This window comes from Bombina bombina, chromosome 3 (genome assembly GCF_027579735.1).
Source record: "Bombina bombina isolate aBomBom1 chromosome 3, aBomBom1.pri, whole genome shotgun sequence".
Lineage (NCBI taxonomy): Eukaryota > Metazoa > Chordata > Amphibia > Anura > Bombinatoridae > Bombina > Bombina bombina.
The window spans coordinates 250,208,156-250,229,671 of NC_069501.1; the positions used below are offsets into that span (position 1 = coordinate 250,208,156).

General features: G+C 36.2%; 1 protein-coding gene across 1 annotated transcript in view; it reads right to left on the reverse strand.

Annotated features, from left to right (window-relative positions):
* The window catches only part of LRWD1 (leucine rich repeats and WD repeat domain containing 1), a 44,775-nt gene that overhangs the window by 12,749 nt on the left and 10,510 nt on the right, over positions 1-21,516 (reverse strand). Inside the window, exons 6-14 of the mRNA XM_053704597.1 lie at positions 20,427-20,531; positions 17,665-17,961; positions 16,024-16,150; positions 13,271-13,356; positions 10,081-10,288; positions 9,897-9,969; positions 2,558-2,698; positions 1,829-1,932; positions 1,319-1,480 (exon numbers count right to left, since the gene is read on the reverse strand). Coding sequence (XP_053560572.1) covers positions 1,319-1,480; positions 1,829-1,932; positions 2,558-2,698; positions 9,897-9,969; positions 10,081-10,288; positions 13,271-13,356; positions 16,024-16,150; positions 17,665-17,961; positions 20,427-20,531 — 1,303 coding nt within the window. The remainder of the gene's footprint in view (positions 1-1,318; positions 1,481-1,828; positions 1,933-2,557; positions 2,699-9,896; positions 9,970-10,080; positions 10,289-13,270; positions 13,357-16,023; positions 16,151-17,664; positions 17,962-20,426; positions 20,532-21,516) is intronic.

The window sequence follows — 21,516 nt, forward strand, 5'->3', positions numbered from 1 at the left end:
TTTAACTATTGGATTAAAACTTTTGCAGGGGTTAAACACCCAGTTATATGCAAACAGGGCAATAATGAATAACACGGCTTAAACTAAGGGATTTGATAAAGGTTCTGTACATCAAATGACAAATTACAGGCAGGGTTCTCTATCAATTTTTTTAACATAATTATCCTTTATTTTATTTTGCTATTAGGCACCTAAAATCAGCTTTAAGGAATACGATCTATTTTTAAAGTAGACAACCAAAGATTATGATCTAGGCTTATTTTGAATATTTGATGCCACTATTTGACCGCCAAATACGATCAAATAAAAAAAAAGTATTAACTTTTTTGCAAACTTTTGGTTTCTCATTGAATTTATTTACACACAACTACCGGAGTCATAAAACAATAGGATGTAAAAGCTTTTCTGAGATCCTCTTTGTTTAGAAACAGCAGAAATGCGTGGCTTTGCCATTGTTTTTTGGAAATTAGAAGGCCGCTAATTGCAGATGCTTACCACAATTCTGAAATTCCCGGCAGTGAAGGGGTTAATCAGTTAGTTTATGAGGTTAAGTTTTCCTTTAATGTATAGATTACCCTCCCACCCCGATCCCTACCCGATTCCTCCAAAACAGCTCTCCCCTCACACTATTCACCACCATCTTAGTATAAGGGCTTTTTTTTCCTGTAAAGTAGGGGGCCCTCCTCACCCTTCCATCTATCTGATTTCCCCCCGCAACAGCTCTCTTACTCTTCGGACTCCCACTGCTATATTTGCTACTGACAATATGCCAGTAACAAACCTCTTTGTTTTTGTTTTTTTAGTGTAGCGGCCCCCTCCCCGATCCCTTCTTTCTGAAGTGTAGGGTCCTAGTGTATGGTTCCATTCCTCCCTCTTCCCGACCTCACATTTTTCTGTAGCGTAGGGAACCTTGCCATCTCCTCCTCCGCTGAGCCGATCTACCCACCTTTCTCATTCCCTCCCGCTCTGCACCAACAATGATTATTACAGAAAGTAACACTCTCTGTAACGATCAGCGATCTTGCTTCATATGGTAAGGGAGCAAGATCAGTTCTTCCTAACCACATAAAGGTAGATGCTTTCTGCCCTCAGCTGCAGTCTCTGCTGTCTAAGCTGACAGTAGGGGCTGTGGCATGAGCCTCTGTGTTGGATGTCCAAATAGCGCAAGGGGTTAAATATACTTTTTGTCCACGGCATACCCCATAAAGGAATTTTGTAGGGAAGATCATTTGTTAGGAAGCTGTTTTAAGCAATAAATGTATGTATTTCCTTCCATAATATTATACACAAAAATAGAAATTATATGTATGAAAATTACCTAAACAGGTAGTGAGTGTTATATAAGGTTCTTCAGTATCTGACCAATTCAGCTCAGTGAGAATAACTGCATCATAATTTTTCCTATTTTTTGACTTCTGGCCTTTATAAGACTTCTCAAAACTCCACAGGTATATAGATCCTTGCATTGAGCTTTTAGAAGCTGTCATGGAAAAAAAAGACATAAATTCAAAAAATAAGAAGTTTATGTTTAAAGGCACCTAGACAGATTTTAAATAAAAGATGAAAGCACTTTAAAATAAGATTTTTCAACAAAAATTACATTTTTAAACATAACCAATTAAGAATGAGGGAATATGATAAATGCATACTCAGTGCACTGGTAGTGCTATACCTAATGAGACAAACTAAAAGAAAAATCTATCATGCGTCTAAATATGCAGAATTTGAAAATGTCTTGCTTTTCATGCTTAATTTCTAACTTTCATTACACACATTCTTTATAACATCAACATTTGCATTAATAAAAATTCTGTATACACAAACTCACCTACTATGTCCTCATTTAGGAAAGCCATTCCATCTATAACGTGATAGTCAGCCTCCTTATTCTCTTTCTTGTAAATTGGGAAATTGAATTCTGCCACATGAGATCTGACCAATTAAAAAGCAAAACATTTCAGGGACACTCAAGTCAAAATTAAACTTTAATGAGCAGCAATTTTAAACAACTTTCCAATTTGTTTCAATTAACAAAATGTGCAGTCACTGGCTCCTGCTGAGCATGTGCAAAAATTTACAGAATTTACGTATATGCATTTGTGATTGGCTGATGGCTGTCACATGATACAAAGGGAGTGGAAATACTCATAACTTTGAAATTTGTCAGAAAAAAAAAATCTACTACTCAGTTGAAATTCAGACTAAGTGCTATTGCATTGTCTTTTTATCATACATTTATTGATTGTGCAAATCTACTGCATTTACAGGTCCTTTACGTAAACGGATAAACGCCATCTGATGCTAGGGTAATACGTGTTCTAGTTGATTATTATAGACACTTTGAATGCTGAAACTGCAACATAGTAATTTAACCGTTCAGTCATTTTAAGCTATTTACACTAATTACATTTACACACTAATTTCAGTGCTTCTTCTGTAAAAGTATCTTGTTTTTTCCACATCCCAAATACTTATACATTTATTTGGATACCTGCCCTGATATCAACAGTTAGTGGTTTAAAAACATTTGGTTATTATGATAAGCTTGGGGTATTACCGTCTTCCTTGTTGCTTGTTGAGTTTGATGTCATACAAGAAGCAGCCTTTATCACAAGCAGCTAACAGGTACTCATCTGGATAAGCAGGGACTGGACACATTCTCAAAGGCGTAGATGTTGTGTCAAGTGTCAGCAACTGACTGGAAAACAAACAAAACAACTTTGGAAAGAGATTCCAAAAAAAGAAAATGCTTTGTCAGCACTCTGTGCCCAGACTAGTATTAAAGCAGGATAAAATAAAATATAACCTTTATTTTTACTCTTAAAATATGGGTGACAAAAATTTAAAATCAAATATCACAAGGAAATGTTAGTGCAGAGGTATAAACGTGTCCCTGAATTAATCGCTATCTGGCCTATATCGTGTCCTTATTATATCAGGCAACACACGTAGTCAGGGATTTATTAAATGTTTACACTGTATGTTCGAATATGGCTGTAAGTGGGGCGTCTGTTACTGATACAAAGTAAATAATTATGTAAATGCAATCTCACATGTATATTGGTTCATGAGTCATGTGCTTGTCTTGACTTCATGTAAGTACAAGTAATATGTGATTGAGCCGCATGAGTTCCAAAATGTTGTGTTATGTTTCAATAATCACATTGGCAACACAGTAATTATTTGTCAACATTTGCAACAGTAACTATATCAGTTAAGGTTATATGGCACACATTCATTAATATTCAATACCCAAATGGTCTCATTAAATTGTTACAAGAAGTTTATCCAAGTAGATGGACCTTTATAATAATGTTTTGTATTTGAGATAAATAAAGTTGTTTTAAATCATATGTCCTATTCTTATTGGATCCTTTATATAAACAATCTAATGTTTAAGTGGTCTAAAATAATGTGATTCCAACACCTTAACCTGCGGTTGGGCCTTGGCAGACTTATATGTTGTGATTGTGTAAATTATATGCGTTTCATTTAGTGACTGTTCATATACTATATACTTGCCACCATGATAATACTAGACCACAGCCATGCGTTACCGCTATAACAAATGTTGTGTGTAATTCAACTAGTTAATGTTTGGCTAGCATATGGTATCAGCCACAACAGTGATCATAAGATTAAGCAATGTCTGTAACTAGTCTACTTTAATTAATACACAGTGACTAATATAAGTAACTAATATCTTCTCATTGTTTAGTTAGTGTTGTTCATTTCCAACTTAATGAATTACTTATGTTCTTATGGTGGACATCGTAATTGCTATACATTGTGAGTGTTTTTATGAATCTTTCATCATGTCATATTTGAATTGAAATTGTTTTATTATGTGTTTATATTTTTGCCAGAATCCACATAGGCATTTCTCTAATTCGCGTTTAAGGTCAGTTTTCAAGGTTTTGACTGATATTTAAACTAATTTATTATGATTTTGGTTTGGATGATAATTAAATTTGCATATTCCTGATACAAGTGTAATTACAGTAGCGATCCTTGAATAAGTGATAACTAGCTACTCCTGTGAATATGATTATGTACATAATTGTGATTAGTTAAGTTAAAGTTTTGTTTTGAAAATAGAATGACATATATGGAAACTAACAAATACTGGTTGTGTATAAAATATAAAAAAATTTGTAAAATAATGGAGAGTAAAATTAACTATTCCACTGTGTGATTACTTGGTGTGATATCCATGACCTCTGAATGTTGCGATACGCGCTTACTGAAAGTGACAAAAAGCGACATAGCTAACGAATATATGTTGTTAAAGTGACCATAATTAACTCACTACCTTGTGTGTCACCCCTATTCCTTTGTGGGCTTCATACTCAAGATTCCCTTACTCTCATTGATATAATATACTTTCCCTGTGTGTGAAGTATTAAGATAGTGACTTTGAATGTGACTCTTGTTGGAGTGTTGTGATTCAAGCCTTATATTAAACTTATGTTGCGATGTGATCTTTGTTGTGTTTGGGTACATTGTGTCCCTTGTTGGAATTATTAGCTCGTATTTGTATACGTTAACTCTAATAAATAAGTGTGTTTATATCCCCCTGTGATTCTTGTGCTGTTCTCCAAAGTGTTTATTGTCATTTATGTATAGCTCATTTTAGGGTTTCCAAACCACCTCACTGTTATGTTGCCATTTTTGGGATTTTTATGACATATTTTTTCAAATATGTATCTTTTCATAGTCTGCAATTTCATCTTACATCCTACTTTCTGTAACCAGTTCGTACTTAGATAAACCTGCATGCTTTACTTCATAACCATGCAAATTTGACCTTGTTTAGGTTCTCTCTTCACAAGATTCATAGAAACACATAATTGTTGCTTGGATGTACAGAATTCAACAGATATATCCATTTACTCTCTGCTTTTAGAAGGGCCTTTTCCAGATCTCGCCCTCTAATGCCCAGAGTAATTTGTTCTATCCCACAACATTGTAGGTGTTTAGGGTTCGAATTGTGTTGTAACATAAAATGGGATGCTACATTTGTAATAGTTTTGCCGTCAGCTGTATCCTTTTGGGCATTTTTGATATTCCTCAAGTGGTCCATCAATCTTACTCTTATTTTTCGAGTCGTCATGCCAATATAATACTTCTGACATGTACATTGCAGTACATATATTACTCCCTGAGTGTTGAAGCTTATATATCTGTTGATAGAGTGAGTATGTCCAAATCTGTCAGTTACTGTGTTGGTTTTTTTAATGTATTGGCAGGAACAAGTTCCACATTTAAATGAACCAGGTGTGAATGATGTCTTTGTTTTGTTCTTGCTAAAGTAACTCTGTGTCACCATGTCCTTTATGTTTCTAGAGCGTCTGTATCCGATTTCTGGTCTTTCCCCTAATTGGGTTTTGAGTATCGGATCCGACAGTAGAATGTGCCAGTATTTGTTTATTAATTCACTTATTTGTGGAGTTTGTGAACTGTAAGTGAGAATTAGTCTTATTTTATAGTCTTCTATCTTCTTTGTTAGTAGTTCCCTCCTGTTAGTTTGAAAAGCTCTAGATTTAGCTTTTTTTAATGCTTGCTTTACTGTACCCTCTCTTTATCAGTCTTCCTTCCAGTTCTGTTTCTCTCTCTTTGAAGGTGCTTAAGTCTGTACAGTTACGCTGTATCCTTAAAAATTCTCCTGTTGGTTGGCCACGTATGGTTCCTGGTGCGTGGGCACTTGATTGGTGTAACAGACTGTTAGTCGCTGTTTTATTCCTATACAAATCTGCTGTGATTCTTCCATTTTGTTCTTTTATAATTTTAAGATCTAGAAAAGTAATTTCTTTTTTACTTGATTCAGATGTTACTCGAATATTTAAATAATTTTTGTTTAATATATTTAAAAAATCAGACAATTTCTCCTGACTTCCTTCCCAAATAAATAGGATATCGTCAATGAATCTAAGCCACAGGGGTATCTTATCTGTAAACTCAGTGTTGGGTTCTGTAAATACATGTTCCGCCTCCCACCATCCCAAAAACAAATTGGCATAAGTAGGGGCACATGCCAACCCCATGGCCGTTCCTCTTGTTTGTAAAAAGAACTTGTTCTCAAAAGTGAAAAATTGTACTGTAAGATGAACTTCAATAAATTAATAATGAATTCATTGTGTGATTCATTTTCTTCAGATTTCCGATCTAAAAAGTATTTAACTGCCTGTATCCCCTTGTTATGCTCTATAGAGGTATACAGTGCTTCCACATCTGTTGTGACCAGCCAAGTGTTTTCTTCAATGTAGATGTTATCCAATTTTTGTAAAACTTCCACGGTGTCCTGTACATAGGACGGTAAATCATGCACAAACGATCTTAATCGATAATCCACATACTGGCTGGCTTTCTCTGTTAGACACCCAATTCCAGACATTATCGGTCTTCCTGGGGGGTTTGACTGATTTTTATGTATTTTGGAGATAAGATATAGAGTTGCCACCTTGGGGTTGGGCAGTTAAAAATGTTTTTTCTTTTTCTGTTATCACTGACTCTCAAATATATATGAATAAAACAAGGGACATTAAAGTGCAAAAAAATGCTCTAATGTCTGATAAGTGTGAGCATTTTATTATTGCACAGCAAAGGGGCTAAACACATAGGTAAAATTAGCTTCAGAGCAGCAATGCATGTCTGAAACTTAGCTTAACACATCTGGAGATCTAATGAGAGTGTAGTTATAATTTAACAATTCGCTTCCAGTAATGTACTGTTGCTCATCAGCATATCTAGGTATGTTTTTTTTCAACAAAGGATACAAAGTAAATTTGATAAAAATAGGTCTTGAAATATCTCTCTTGAAGCTGCATGCACTAACTGAACTACTAAAGAATCAATCATACAATGCTACTGCATGTTCTTATTGCACTGTTGTAGCGCATAACTGTTTTTACACAGGGTAAAATACTAAGTTAAAGGGAAATGAAACCCAGCATTTTTCTTTCATGATTCTGATAGATTATACTCTCTTAAAAAAGTTTACAATTTACTTATATTATCAAATTTGCTTAGTTCTCTTGTAATTTTTTGTTGAAGAGATACCTAGGTAGGTAGGTTGCACATGTCTGAAGCACTACATGACAGGAAACAGTGCTGCCATCTAGTGCTCTTGCTAATGTCTAACATTGTTGCAAAACTACACGCTCCTGAACTTACCTCCCTGCTTTTCAACAAAGGATAACAAGAAAATGTTAAAATAGAAGTAAACTAGCTAGAGCATGAAAATGTAATCAGCTATCTGAATCATGAAGAAACAATGTGGGGTTATATGTCCCTTTAAAGTAAGCTCTGGAGGGCCAATGCACTTCTGGCACTGAAGTCTCATCCTGCTACAGTCTAAAGAGTCGCTGTTTGGTCACTTTTGTAGCCTATGTATATCTGTCCCTAATTGGTGTCAGCAGAGGAGACAAAAGGCTAAAAGTATATTCTCCTGGACATGATGTATGCAGAGTTCATGTAATGCAGTGCTTCATTACTATTATATATTATGCATATACCGTTAATACTGTTTTATGTCAGTTTAAGAGACAATGGATGAGACATGTATAAGAACATATCAAGTAAAATGTATGAATACAATAAATGCAATATACAAATAGCAGGAACAAGATATCAAATGTAATTGCTTCAAAGTCTGATATGGCACTGGTATGACACACACAGAAAGTCAGGAGGGCTGTTTCTCAAAGCTCACTTACTAATAATAATAATAAAGACTTTGCCCGCTATGTTTTGCCTGGTAGTCAAAATCTCTGTGGTCAGATGGTTAATTTAAGCCTGTTATAAGCACTATTTGTTTTGCGTAACAGAAAAAGTTTTAAAGTGAAGGTAAACTTTGGTGAATGAAAGTCAGTTTTTTAAAAGTACTACTAAAAACAGGAGCACTTTCATTCATCAAAGTTTACAAAGCAGCCGTTTTGATTAAAAACTTACCTTTTTTTATTTTCACAGCCCGAGCAGCTTCCCCCTCCTGGAAATCCTCTCTTCACACGTCAGCAATGACATATCCGGCTTACTCCAATCACAGCATGGACTCAGGCAATGACTACCCTGGGGGGAAAGCCGTGATTGGAGGAAGCCAGATTAGTCATGGCTGACGTGTGAAGAGAGGATTTCCAGGAGGGGGAAGCTGCTCTGGCTGTGAAAAGAAACAAAAGTAAGTTTTTAATCAAAAAGGATGCTTTGTAAACTTTGATGAATGAAAGTGCCCCTGTTTTTAATAGTATTTTTTAAAAAATGGGCTTTCATTCACCAAAGTTTACCTTCACTTTAATTATGTGTAGAGTAAAACAACTTTGGACTATATTTTTATTATTTATTCTATCTGCTTGTTTTTCCAGTAATTTTTTTAAAAAAAATTAAAAATTAAACACTGCAGTCAGAGATGTTGGAAAGGATATCAGATATTCCTGAACTCTAACCTTGCAACATTCTTCTAAATGATTCCTTGATGTTTGTTAAAGCTCATTTACTGTATATCTAACTGGTCACAGCAAAATGAGAACAGAAGAGGGTTTTCAAGTTGTATGTCCCTAGACTGCAATGTCATGCAAATTATGCTTTTAGCGCATTTATTTGGTATGCAGATCTCTTGGAATGTTGTGCTTGACTGCTGATATATTCATATATATAAAATACAGGTGGCCCTCGTTTTACAACGGTTCAATTTACACCGTTTCAGAATAACAACCTTTTTTTCCAGTCATGTGACTGCTATTGAAAAGCATTGAGAAGCAGTGCATTTATTAAAGGTGGAGCTGTCCGCTTGTGTTGCAGCAAAACCAAGCAAGATGAAATTAATCAGTTTAACCAGACCTGAGCTATCGAGCAGATTTCAAAGGAACAAGATCTTCCTGCCTATAAATCAGTCCAGATTGCAATGCATAGAAAGAACTGTTTATAGAAAAATGCAAGTGAAGTCTGTGTTCTGTGATTATTTTATTAGGTTTATAATGCTGTTTAGCAAATGTTTTTGTTCATTTAACTTAGGGTAATTATATATTCTGTGTTGTGTGATTATTTTATTTGGTTTATAATGCTGTTTAGCATTTAAAGTCTTCATTTCAAAGCTTTAAACATAATGTATTAAAGGGAAACTGTACCCAAAATTTTTCTTTCGTGATTCAGATTGACATGAAATTTTAAGCAACTTTCTAATTTACTCCTATTATCAAATTTTCTTCATTCTCTTGGTATCTTTATTTGAAATGCAAGAATGTAAGTTTAGATGCCGGCCCATTTTTGGTGAACAACCTGGGTTGTCCTTGCTGATTGGTGGATACATTCATCCACCAATAAAAAAGTGCTGTCCAGAGTACTGAAACCAAAAAAAAGTTTAGATGCCTTCTTTTTCAAATAATGATAGCAAGAGAACGAAGAAAAATTGATAATAGGAGTAAATTAGAAAGTTGCTTAAAATTGCATGCTCTTTCTGAATTACAAAAGAAAACATTTGGGTACAGTGTCCCTTTAAGTGTTACTTATGACAATTTTAAGAGGGGCCTGGAACCTAACTCCCTCACTTCCCATTGACTTACATTATAAACTGGGTTTCAATTTACAACAGTTTCGATTTACAACCATTTCTTCTGGAACCTAACCCCGGCGTAAACTGAGGGCTACCTGTACTTGATTTAATATGATTTAAGTCTTATTTTCATATATTTTGGCTGAATAGGCTTTTCCCAAGCTCTCAATATTAAGGATACACACTGTCACTATATTGCTAAAGGTATAAAAGTACTGCAACTTACAAGCAGTGCTGTAAAGCTGTAGCGCCATCTAAAGTTAACTAAAGTCATCCTTACAATAGAAAAATAAAACATTATCTGCACTGTACTTCTAATAAAGAATATTGGACTTTTTAAATCTGTAAATACCTAGCTCTGAAATTGTATTCGTCGTCAGGAACACCAATATCCCATAATATAATTCGGTTGTCATAGGATCCAGCTACAAAGAGAAACAAACAAAAAATATGTAATTTTTCCTAATAATGTCAACAACTTTATTTAAATAAAACACAAAAAAAATACAATAAGTGGGCCTTGTATAATGACTTACTGAAGAGGAAGGTATCATGTTTCGGGCTGAAGCACATGAACGATATTGCCTTTTTGTGAGCCTTTATTTCACCGTAGCAGAAATTGACTTTTGCCTGGATTAATTTTACAGTTCCAAGTTTACCACCAGCTCCTAAAACATTGACTTTCCTTTTCGCTCCATCTTTGGTTACCATGGTTAAAGTTGTCCAAGCCAATGTGAAAAATTCCTAGAATATTTGCACACAAAATAATCTTTTGCATGAGAATTTCAATTGGTTGTACTCTCCGGTGACTATATTACGATTTTAACCCTTTAAGGACACAGCTTTCAGTTTGCTCAATTGTTTTATGACGGAAAAATTCCGTCATATGTCCTTAAGAGGTTAAATAACAGGAATAATACATTACCATACTTAAGCATAATAAACATCTAAATGAGAGACAAACAATGCAACACTCTTTGGGATTATAAACTGTGATTAGTTGCACTAGAAAAAGAAAAAAAAAGTTATATTAACCCTTTCACTGCTAAACTTTTTTTCACCCCAGTGCTGAGCCAATTTTTCATTTTTTTGCTACCTACATTGTAAGTTACATTTTAGTGAGTGACCCACACAAATTATATATTGTTCTTTCAGCAGGCCCAGCAGATTCACAATATTATAATTCATGGCATGTGAGATAGCTACAGCAAAAACAGTATAACAAATGTTTAATTTTTGCCTAGATTTTAGTAAATAATATTGAAAATGGCCCAGTGACCACTGCCATTTCTTTTATCACCTTACTAATTTGTCATCAAGAGTAGCCACATGTGACATATGGGCCCAAACAGGGGGTTATAATAGAGGAGAGAGCCCCACTGTGCAGAACAGAAATAAAAGAACTATTTTCTTGCAATCTGTTCATTGTTACCATAGTGATCACCTGACTATACAAACTGACACCTAGATTACAAGTTTTGTGTTATGATGCAGTATGGCTATACCGCTGAAAAATTGGCCATTGCGTGTGGAATGGCAGGTAAGGCATATTACAAGTCGCTGTGGTATAGCTATACCGCAAGCATTTTAACCTTTACGCAACTTTCCATTCCGCACTCAAAAAATGACGTTTGAGTGCAGGATTTTCCATATCGCCGTATTACAGGTTGTGCGGTCCGGCTAAAATGCTTGCATTACAGCCTATTCCGCTCTGAGCCATTCCGCAATCTGAGACCAGTAGTTATGGATTTTGCGAAACAAAAATGTTTCACAAACTCATAACTAATATGTTACAAAGTACACTAACACCTATAAACTATTTACCTATAAACCAACCTCCCACATCGCAAATACTATATTACACCTAATAACCCCTAATCTGCCGCCCACCCACATCACTGACACTAAAATAAACCTATTAACCCCTAAACCTCCACCCCCACATCACCAACACTATTATAAAGTATTAACCCCTAAACCTCCAGCCGACCTAACTTTAAATTAAAAGTTACAAAATAAATACTTACCTGTGAAATAAAAATGATCAATTAACCTAACATAACTATTCTAATAATATTAAATAATCTACCAATTAAAAATACTAAATTACATTAAACCTAACACTACAAAAAATAAAAAACCTAAATTAAAAATTTAAATAAAGCTAATACTCCGGAAAAAAAAAAATCTAACATTGTAATGTTAGATTTTTTTAAATTTTTTCGTAGTATTAGGTTTATTTAAATTTGTAATTTAAGTTTTTTATTTTTTGTAGTGTTAGGTTTAATGTAATTTAGGATTTTTAATTGGTAGTTTATTTAATATTATTAGAATAGTTATGTTAGGTTAATTGATCATTTTTATTTCACAGGTAAGTATTTATTTTGTAACTTTTAATTTAAAGTTAGGTATAGGGGTTAATAGTTTAATTTAGTCTTTTGCAATGTGGGAGGCCAGTGGTTTAGGGATTAATAGGTTTAGTTTATTAGTTGTGATGTTGGGGGCTGGAGGTTTAGGGGTTAATAGGTTTAGTTTATTAGTTGCGATGTGGGGGGCTGGCAGTTTAGGGGTTAATAGGTTTATTTAATAGTCGCAATGTGGGGGGGGGGCAGCGGATAAGGGTGTTTAGACTAGGGGTTTATTTTAGGTTTAAACGTAATTTTCTTTTCCCCATAGACATCAATGGGGTTTGTTATAGCGATCTCCATTACGCGATCGCAGGTGTTAGTTTTTTCTTACACTTTCTCTCCATTGATGTCTATGGGGAAAGCGTGCACAAGCACATAAACTCAGCCCTTGGCTTTTGTGCGGTATGGAGCTTGTCGCACCATAACACACAGCACAAGGAGGTTTTTCAGTAACTTGTAATGGCAGCGCTATGGAAAGTACGATACCGCTCATTTTTTTGCTTTCTTTATGCACCCAGTATAGCGCACAACTTATAATTTACAACTTGTAATCTAGGTGAAAACTAATATAATTTATAAGAAGGCACTTGTTTACTAGAAAATAAACTTTATTCATAGTCTTTAGAGAGACCAGATTTTTTTGTTGTTGATCATATAATGTCCCCATCCCAAAAATATCCCCATCTGTTATTTTCACTTTATAAACATCTTTTCATATTACTTCTCTAATACCAGGTATTTCTTTTCAAATGAGGGGTCTTGGAGGGTTGTAGCTACTAAGGGAGCTGAGATTGAGGGGTTTAAAGAATTTATCCCATACAGCTCCCTTGCAGCTACACTAAGGATTAGTGACTACGCTTCTTAGTAATGCCCCCTTTGTGACGTCACCACGTGCGTATGTGATGTCTCCAGCACTCCCAGGCTTCACAAGGCCAACAACAATCCCCGGCCTGTAATACGGAGGATCATGGAAAACAGTTTTTGATCAACAATCCCTCTAAATGACGAAAAAGTATTTGTAATGCACTTACAGGGCGCAATTAGAGCGACGAGTTGCAACGGAGCAATTAAAGGGACACAAAAATAACTGCTGCACAAGATCCATTTTTTTTTGTCTCTATTAAAATCAAATGTTTTCTTAATTTTTGAGTAAACAAAAAAGCCTCTTTAAAAAGTAGAATTCACAATAATTCATTTCTATATTCCTTTGAGAAAATAAAAATGCTTAGAACCATTTAAAAAGCGAGTAAAAAACTATTTTAGTTCCAAATATTAAGGAATATCATCTAAGAGAACCTAAGTAATGAATAAAACTTACCTCACCAGCCACTTTATATTTCTTCAAAACCTTTCCGGTCTCACAGTCAATGAGACAGACAGAATCCCCACCACAGGTTGCAACAACTATAAGGTAAAAAGTTCACAAAATGTTAGATTTCCTTTTAACATTCATTGTACAGACAAAACAATGTTTGGGCATCATTTTCTATGGTATTACAATTCAGTAGAAGCACTGCCAGCCTGGTTTCCTTTATTTTGAATGTTTTGCCACTCGCTTCCTTCACTCTACCAAGGTCTACTTTTTTCATTATACTGCCATCTACAGGATATTTTTTAGAAGTGCATCATTATCAGTTGTCATCCTATAACGCATGCCTAAATCTTTCATTGTTTCAAGCATTCTTAAACATATGTGTTTAGGAATGCTTTTAACCTACAGTAATCTATGTCTCTGATTTCTCTCCTCAGATCCCTCACCTATGTTTCCAAATGTTGCCCTTGGAACATCAACAAAGATGAAAGCCCAACTGTCTTGTAGAACACTTTTGTGTAAAGGGGGTGCGCATTGGATAGCAACTCACACTTGTGAATATTACACTATCATCATGTATAGTACATAGAGACATGTTGGTACTTAATAAATATAATAAGTGAATGTTCTGTAAGATTCCAGTTTTTGTGTAAATATTAAAAATATCTTAAAGTGAAAGTAAACTTACCATGTTTACGATCCACAGTAATATTGTTCTCCAAAAATCAATATAAGTTTCATTCATCGTTTTTTATAAGATTCACTCTAAACAAAGTTATAGCCGTAATCCATATAAACAATATTCATCGCCTAAATCAGCCCGTAATTTTTATTTATTTTTCTCCCTAGGTCACGTTGCTCAAATAACCTATTGAAATCCTGGCCGATAGGCGGCCGTGGAACTACGCCACCCGCCCACATCTTAGCCTGCGCATGCTCAACCATTATCAATGATGTAAATGGTGTCTGGAGCGCGCTCCTGTTTAGTGCATGCGCATTGGATAGCTTACCCAAGAAACAGCATCTGCTGTCACGGACGGCTCAAACTAATAAAAATCGGCTCTCGTTCACAAAAAACATAGTACTCAATGAACAAATTATTGTTATTCATTGAGTACTATGTTTCTAGCGCATTGGAGACACTGGTATTGCCGTGACGCGCATGTGCGGTAGACTGAGAAACTGCCGATTCGCGCATGCGCATTAGAAAGTATCTTCGTGACCGCACATTAGAGATACGTATAGAGCAGGTGGGACCGCTCTATACGTCACACAACAGTAAAATGGGAAGTAAAGGATGGGAGGAGTTTGCCCTGTAACGGTAGGAACAAACATAATGAATAAAACTATTTTTTTCCAAAAAATGACAAAAAAAATTTGCGATCATAGTAAACTGATTATATGGTAAGCATTTATGAATTCTAGGGGTATTAACATTACCTTCACTTTAAAGACTAATCTTTAGTAAGCCCAGAAGTGTGCACATGTCGACTCTTTAGCCATCTGTCAGCAGTATTTGTGACAATGTTTATAGCAGAATTATATATTGTTGCAAATACTGCTGCCATAGACTGCTAAATACACATGCACGGTCCTATCTGCCTACCTACATTTACTCTTCAACATAAGATAACTAGAGAACAAAGCAAATTTAAAACAGATGTAAATTGGAATGTTGTTTAAAATGTCATGCTCTTTCTGTATCATGAATAAATATGTCAGTCTTCTCTAGCCTATCCCTGACACATATCTGTCCTTAATGGGTTTCAGCAGAGATGTTAAAGGGACAGTCTACTTGATTATTTTTATTGTTTAAAAAGATAGATAACGCCTTTTCTACTCATTCTCCAATTTCGCATAAACAACATTGTTATATTAATATACTTTATAACCTCTATGATTGCCTTTCTCTAAGCATCAGCAGACCGCCCCTTTTAAAGTGCTTTTTAAATCTTGCACAACAACTAGACAGTGATAGTTCATGTGTGCTATATAGATATATACATTGTGCTCACTCCCGCGGAGAATGATAATGGTTATACAAGCACCAGCACTATTTACCTAAAATACAAGATTGTAAAAAGCACTGTGATAAGGGGCAGTCTGCAGGGGCTTAAAAATTAAATACAGGTATTTAATCAGAGATAAGAATTATTGTAATATAACAGTGGTCAAAGTAGACTTTCCCTTTAAGATAAGAACTGCAAAACAATGAAAACGTTACAGTCTACTCCAGGTGCAAGTTCGGATTGGCTCCTCCAAATAAGGCAAACAGTGGGTGGAGTTTGTCAATTCAAAAATAAATGCAGCAAATTAGATGTTAATGCATTTAAAACTATTTCAAATTCCTCCACTATGTTAATATGTTGTAATACGGGAGGAAAAATACTGATATTGACGACAATATAATATTAACCCTTTAATGAAAGAAAGTCAGACTTTTTACAAATGCACATCACAATGACCAGGGCCGGATTTACAGCCCAGGTGTCTGAAGGTACCAAAATCTGAAGCCCCCCGCGATTCCTCGCTGTACCAGCGACCTTAACTAAGATGGCCGCCGGCAGTGAAATAACAGCACCACACATGCGCGGGGAAGCTGGATCCATCACATACATAATACTTGCATCGATCTTAAAGCAAAGCATGCGCAGCCAAGCATGCACAGTGCAGTTATTTCTGTTCCATCTCTATGGAGGGCATCTGTAGGCACGTGCCTACTCTACCTCACTATAATACTGACCCTAACAATGACTCACCTCTGCTTGACGAAGCATCTACATTGGGTTCAAACGCACAAGCCCACAACTGCGTTTTAAAGTCCTCACAACTGTTGTTTTTACTGTGGCACTGAAGAAAATGTAGTGGTTCCATTTCAAGTCTTTTCTGTAGGAAAACACAGACATTAGAATTAGTAAAGCATCCACCGGGGGTTGTAATTCATAAATCTATAACATGTCACCATGATACACTAGTTATTTCTTTGTACCTTATTTAGCAACACAGGGCTGGAAAAATAACACTAGAGATTATCAGTAAAATAAAGAAGTGTGTAAAAGTCAGTAATCAGCTTTACATTAAAGTGGCCTATGGATTTTGCTGTAAGTAGGTCGTTGGTAACCTTGACAATTGCGGTCTCTGTGGAGTGATGGGGACGAAATCCAGATTGCAGTTGGTCAAGAAGAGAGATTAGTGTAAGGAAATGGGATAGACGTGCATATACTAGCTTTACGAGGAGATTTGAGGCAAGAGGGAGTAGGGAAATAGGACGGTAGTTGGATGGGGAGGTTGGATCGAGGGAAGGTTTTTTGAGAATAGGTGTGACCATTGCATATTTTAGAGATGAGGGAAATATACCACTGCTGAGGGAGAGGTTGAAAATGTGTTAGAGTATGGGGGTGAGGGTAGTAGAGAGGGAGGGGAGTAGCTGTGAGGGATGGGCTTGAGGGGACAGGTAGTGAGGTGGGAGGACAGTATAAGGGCAGAAACTTCTTCCTCTGTAACGGGGCAAAAGAGCTACATTTATGGGTATTTGGAAGATTGTGAGCTTTTGAGGGGGTGGGAGATTGGTAGTATGTTGAGAGCTGATTTCATTTCTGATGGAGTCAATTTTGTTATTGAAGTGGCTGGCAGAATCTTGAGCTGAGAGAAGTTGTATTCGGAGGTGGGCGGAGAAGAGTATTGAACGTGGAAAACAGACATTTTTGGTTAGAGGAAAGAGTAGAGATGAGATTAGAGAAGTATTGTTGCATATAAAGATTAAGGGCAGAATAGTAGGAGTTTAGGGTGAAGAAAGTCACTGAACTTTGAGATTTTTCTCCAGTGTCCCTCAGCAGTACGGGAACATCTGCGTAGGTACCGTGTCAGAGGAGTATGCCAGGGCTGAGGATGAGAGCGTGGTTTCTGAGCTATGGTAGGAGGGGCCAGAGTGTCAATGACCGATGTAAGGGTGGAGTTATAGTGGCAGATTGGTCAGGGCAGGAAAAGGGGTTGATGGCAGAGGGGAGAGAGAGCTAGCAAGCTGTTGCTGAGCTAATGACTTGGTGCTTCTGTGAAGTTTGGTGTGAGGGGTAGAGGAAGGGGGGGTTGTAGGGAGGGAAGTGATGTTGCAAGTTAGGAGATGATGGTCAGAAAGAGGAGTTTGTGAAATTTGAGAGAGTGCATCGATAAGCAAAACTATTTATTTTCACACGCAAAAAAAAAACCTGCATGGCTATATAAATGGATCAACAAAACATTTATGCAATGAAAAATTTAGTGTACAATGTCCCTTTAAATATACAGATTTCCTGCCTATCTGCAGAAATATTATACTAGTAGACTATTGGAAACTTCCTGATAATAGTTTTGGTCTATATGAGAACCTGAAATATTGCACAAAACTAGAGGTCAATACTTACACTGGTTTTTAAGTTACTTTGTTGCACAATTTGTTTTTTGACTTCTATGTTTTGCTTTTTTGAAGGGGTGTTATTTAGTCTCACTTTCTGCAATCCATCTTCACCGCTTTTACAAGTCATATTATGTTTGTTCTTCACTGGAGTACATTTAAGTGGGCTTTCGTGCAACCTGTTGGATCTTCTGGGTGACAACGGAGTATTTATAATATCAAACACTGTTTTTATCTTCTTCGTGGGAGAGTCTTCTGTACAATCCTTTGCACGATCACGTTTATGTTTATTGGGACTTCCCAATGCCTTAAGGGGAAAAAAGCAATATTAAAAGTGTAAGGGGTAGTTTTTTTTTTGCTTTTATTTATTACCCATAAAGACCTCTGTTTACCAAGCTGCCGATGCATTTTGGAGCTCATGTAGTGCAGCCAATAGTTAAAGGGATAGTAAAGTCCAAATTAAACTTTCATGATACAGATAGAGAATGTCATTTTAAACAACTTTCTAATTTACTTTTATTATCAAATTTGCTTTGTACTCTTGTTATTCTTAGTTGAAAGCTAAACCTAGGTAGGCTCATATGCTAATTTCTAAGCCCTTGAAGTCCGCCTCTTATCTGAAAGCATTTGACAGTTTTTCACAGATAGAGGGCGTTAGTTTATGTGTTTCATATAAATATTGTGCTCATGCGTGTGGAGTTATTTAAGAGTCAGCACTAATTGCCTGCAATGCAAGTCTGTCAAAAGATCTGAGATAAGGAGGCAGTTTGTAATTACCTCATATCTAAGATTCTGCATAGGTAAAAAGTATATTTCTATAACAGCGTTGGTTATGCAAAACCCGGGAATGGTAAATAAAGGGATTATCTATCTTTTTAAACAATAGCATTTTTGCAGTTCATTGTACCTTTAAAAAGCAGTGCTGTGTTTCAACCTATCCACTAGCTCTGAGCTGGTGGTTTAAAATGACCGCAGACTAGTCCGATTGGGGTACTCTCACATGATTGGATGCGTGATAGCAGGGGCGGTGTTCCATAATGATAAATGTGGCCAATGTGATACTGCCCACTAGTTGTGACCACTGACGGATTTTATCACTGGGAACCTCTCCGTTAGCACATTAATAAATGAAGCACAAAGAGTGGGTGTATTTTCAGCCAGTACCAATATATTTTACAGGGACATGGAAGTCAAAATGAAGCTTTAATGGTTCAGATAGTCGATGGAAAGATCTATAACAGGAAACAAGAAGGCGCCAATAGGGTGATATTGCCACAAACAATTGTATGTGCTGAGAAGGTGAGAGCAATACTCACAAGCGGGGCGGCACTATGGCGTGCCTGGAAAAGCAGACCGGGACCTCAAAGTCGCCCGGAAGACCACAATGGCAGCAGCGAATACCAGCCAGGAACGTACTTGGTGTGGCCAATCCAAATCCTAGTTTGATTACACACCTTCCTCTCTGTACTCCAAAATTCTGAATACTTGCAAAAGGAAGTATAGTGACGGTGGGCAAGGAAACACACTGCGGTCACTCAAATATGGCATAAATCAGTGTTGGAAAGAGGGGAGATCAAACTCCAGCAGGATAAACATAAAACAAATTTATTAAAATGTCTTAAAATCAAGCAACGCGTTTCTCGGCTACACAGAGCCGTTTCATCAGGCTGTAATCCAGCCTGATGAAACGGCTCTGTGTAGCCGAGAAACGCGTTGCTTGATTTTAAGACATTTTAATAAATTTGTTTTATGTTTATCCTGCTGGAGTTTGATCTCCCCTCTTTCCAACACTGATTTATGCCATATTTGAGTGACCGCAGTGTGTTTCCTTGCCCACCGTCACTATACTTCCTTTTGCAAGTATTCAGAATTTTGGAGTACAGAGAGGAAGGTGTGTAATCAAACTAGGATTTGGATTGGCCACACCAAGTACGTTCCTGGCTGGGATTCGCTGCTGCCATTGTGGTCTTCCGGGCGACTTTGAGGTCCCGGTCTGCTTTTCCAGGCACGCAATAGTGCCGCCCCGCTTGTGAGTATTGCTCTCACCTTCTCAGCACATACAATTGTTTGTGGCGATATCACCCTATTGGCGCCTTCTTGTTTCCTGTTATAGATCTTTCCATCGTCCTTCTACATTTCGGAAGAGCTGCCTTCACATTGGATATTTTGGATTTTTTGTTTTCTTCCCTGAGCGCACCTCATTAAGTAGCTTCTACCCTGAAATGGTTCAGGTAGTGCATAACATTTTAAGAGACTTTCTGTTTCTCAAATTGACTGTTCACTTTGTCTCCTTTATTAGCAATTTACTTTTTTTCTGGGAGACAGGGGAATAAGTGAAAAGAAAAAGAATAAGGAGCATAAATATTATAGTGATTTGTAAAAACAAAGATTCATTACAAAATGTATTTAAGACACGAGGCTGCAATTTTATGTCTAAAGTCTCTTTAATCACTTTACTGCTAAAAGGTTCTTGAGTTCTTCATGTCTTCTTTCATTGTGATGAAATAAAACCAGATCTATATGAGCAGCTACACTGATCTGACCGATAACAATGTAGCATGTTGCATTGTCATGCAAAATGCAGGATGCTTGAATTTGCTATACAAACTCTGACCTACCGGGAAATACTGTCTAAATAATTCATTTGATTAATTGGTTATTAATTACCATGTTTGATTAAGCATTTTGCTGAGGTTTTAGTTAAACGTCCATTTAAAATACATATGTTGCATATATTACAAAATTAGCAAATCACTGCACGTCACTGTTTACCTGAATGGTATCATCTTCCTTTGTTGTTGGTTCAGTCTTAGATGGAGTCTTTTTTTCCTTGTTATCCAACACAGAAGAGAGGAGATCTTGCGCAATCATTTTTACCTAAATAATAAAAATAAAACATTCACAGGATACCGCAACTGGAATTTTTTTTGTTGTAAAATGTGCTAAGCTTTCTAATTAAAAAAATGCTTCCTAAGTGATGTACACACTACCCTTAACACCCAGGCTGCTAAGACTTTAAAAATAGTCAGAGCCCCTTTATGTTTATTTATGTATTTGAAATAGTTTGTTGTTGTTTTTTAAAATATACATTTGCTACCACAATTCATTAAAATGGGTTGAGCTTGCAGGGAGAAGATATATCCTTATCTTATCAATCTACATAAAAAAAACGACTTCCTTATCTCAGGAGTGTAATTTCTTCTGCTGAATCTTGTTTACATAGATTTTCTGTACTCAATACGGTAGTAAACAATTTTCCATATAGGTGACAGTTTCAGCATGAAAAACAGCTATTTCAATTGACAAATAAAGGTAAAGAGGCTATTTGGAAACAATGTAATACCTTCCAGCAGATAAAATGGGTCATTGGGGACACATTAAAGGGGAGATGACCCTGCTGTACAGTGCTCAGTTAAAAAAAATGTTGGACGCAGCATGGGTCTATAATGTATTACTTAAATGCCAACTTTTAAAGGCATATAAAACCCAAAATTTCCCTTCATGATTTAGACAGAGCATGTAATCTTAAACAACTTTCCAAGCTTCCTTCTCTTGGTATCCTTTAAAAGCAATCTGGAATCTAGCTGCTGATTGGTGGCTGCACTTATATGCCTCTTCTCATTGGCTCATCCAATGTGCTCAGCTAGCTCCCAGTAATAAATTGTTTTTCCTTTAACAAAGGATGCCAAGAGAACTAAGTAAATTAGATCATAGAAATACAATGGAAATATGTTTAAATATTATATCTAAATCATGAAGAAGAAAAAATTGTGTTTTATGTCCCTTTAACTAATTTGCTTCCAGGAATTTCAGACAAAAACTTGTCCAAAATACCGGAAAATGTTTAGCATTTTTGCTATCA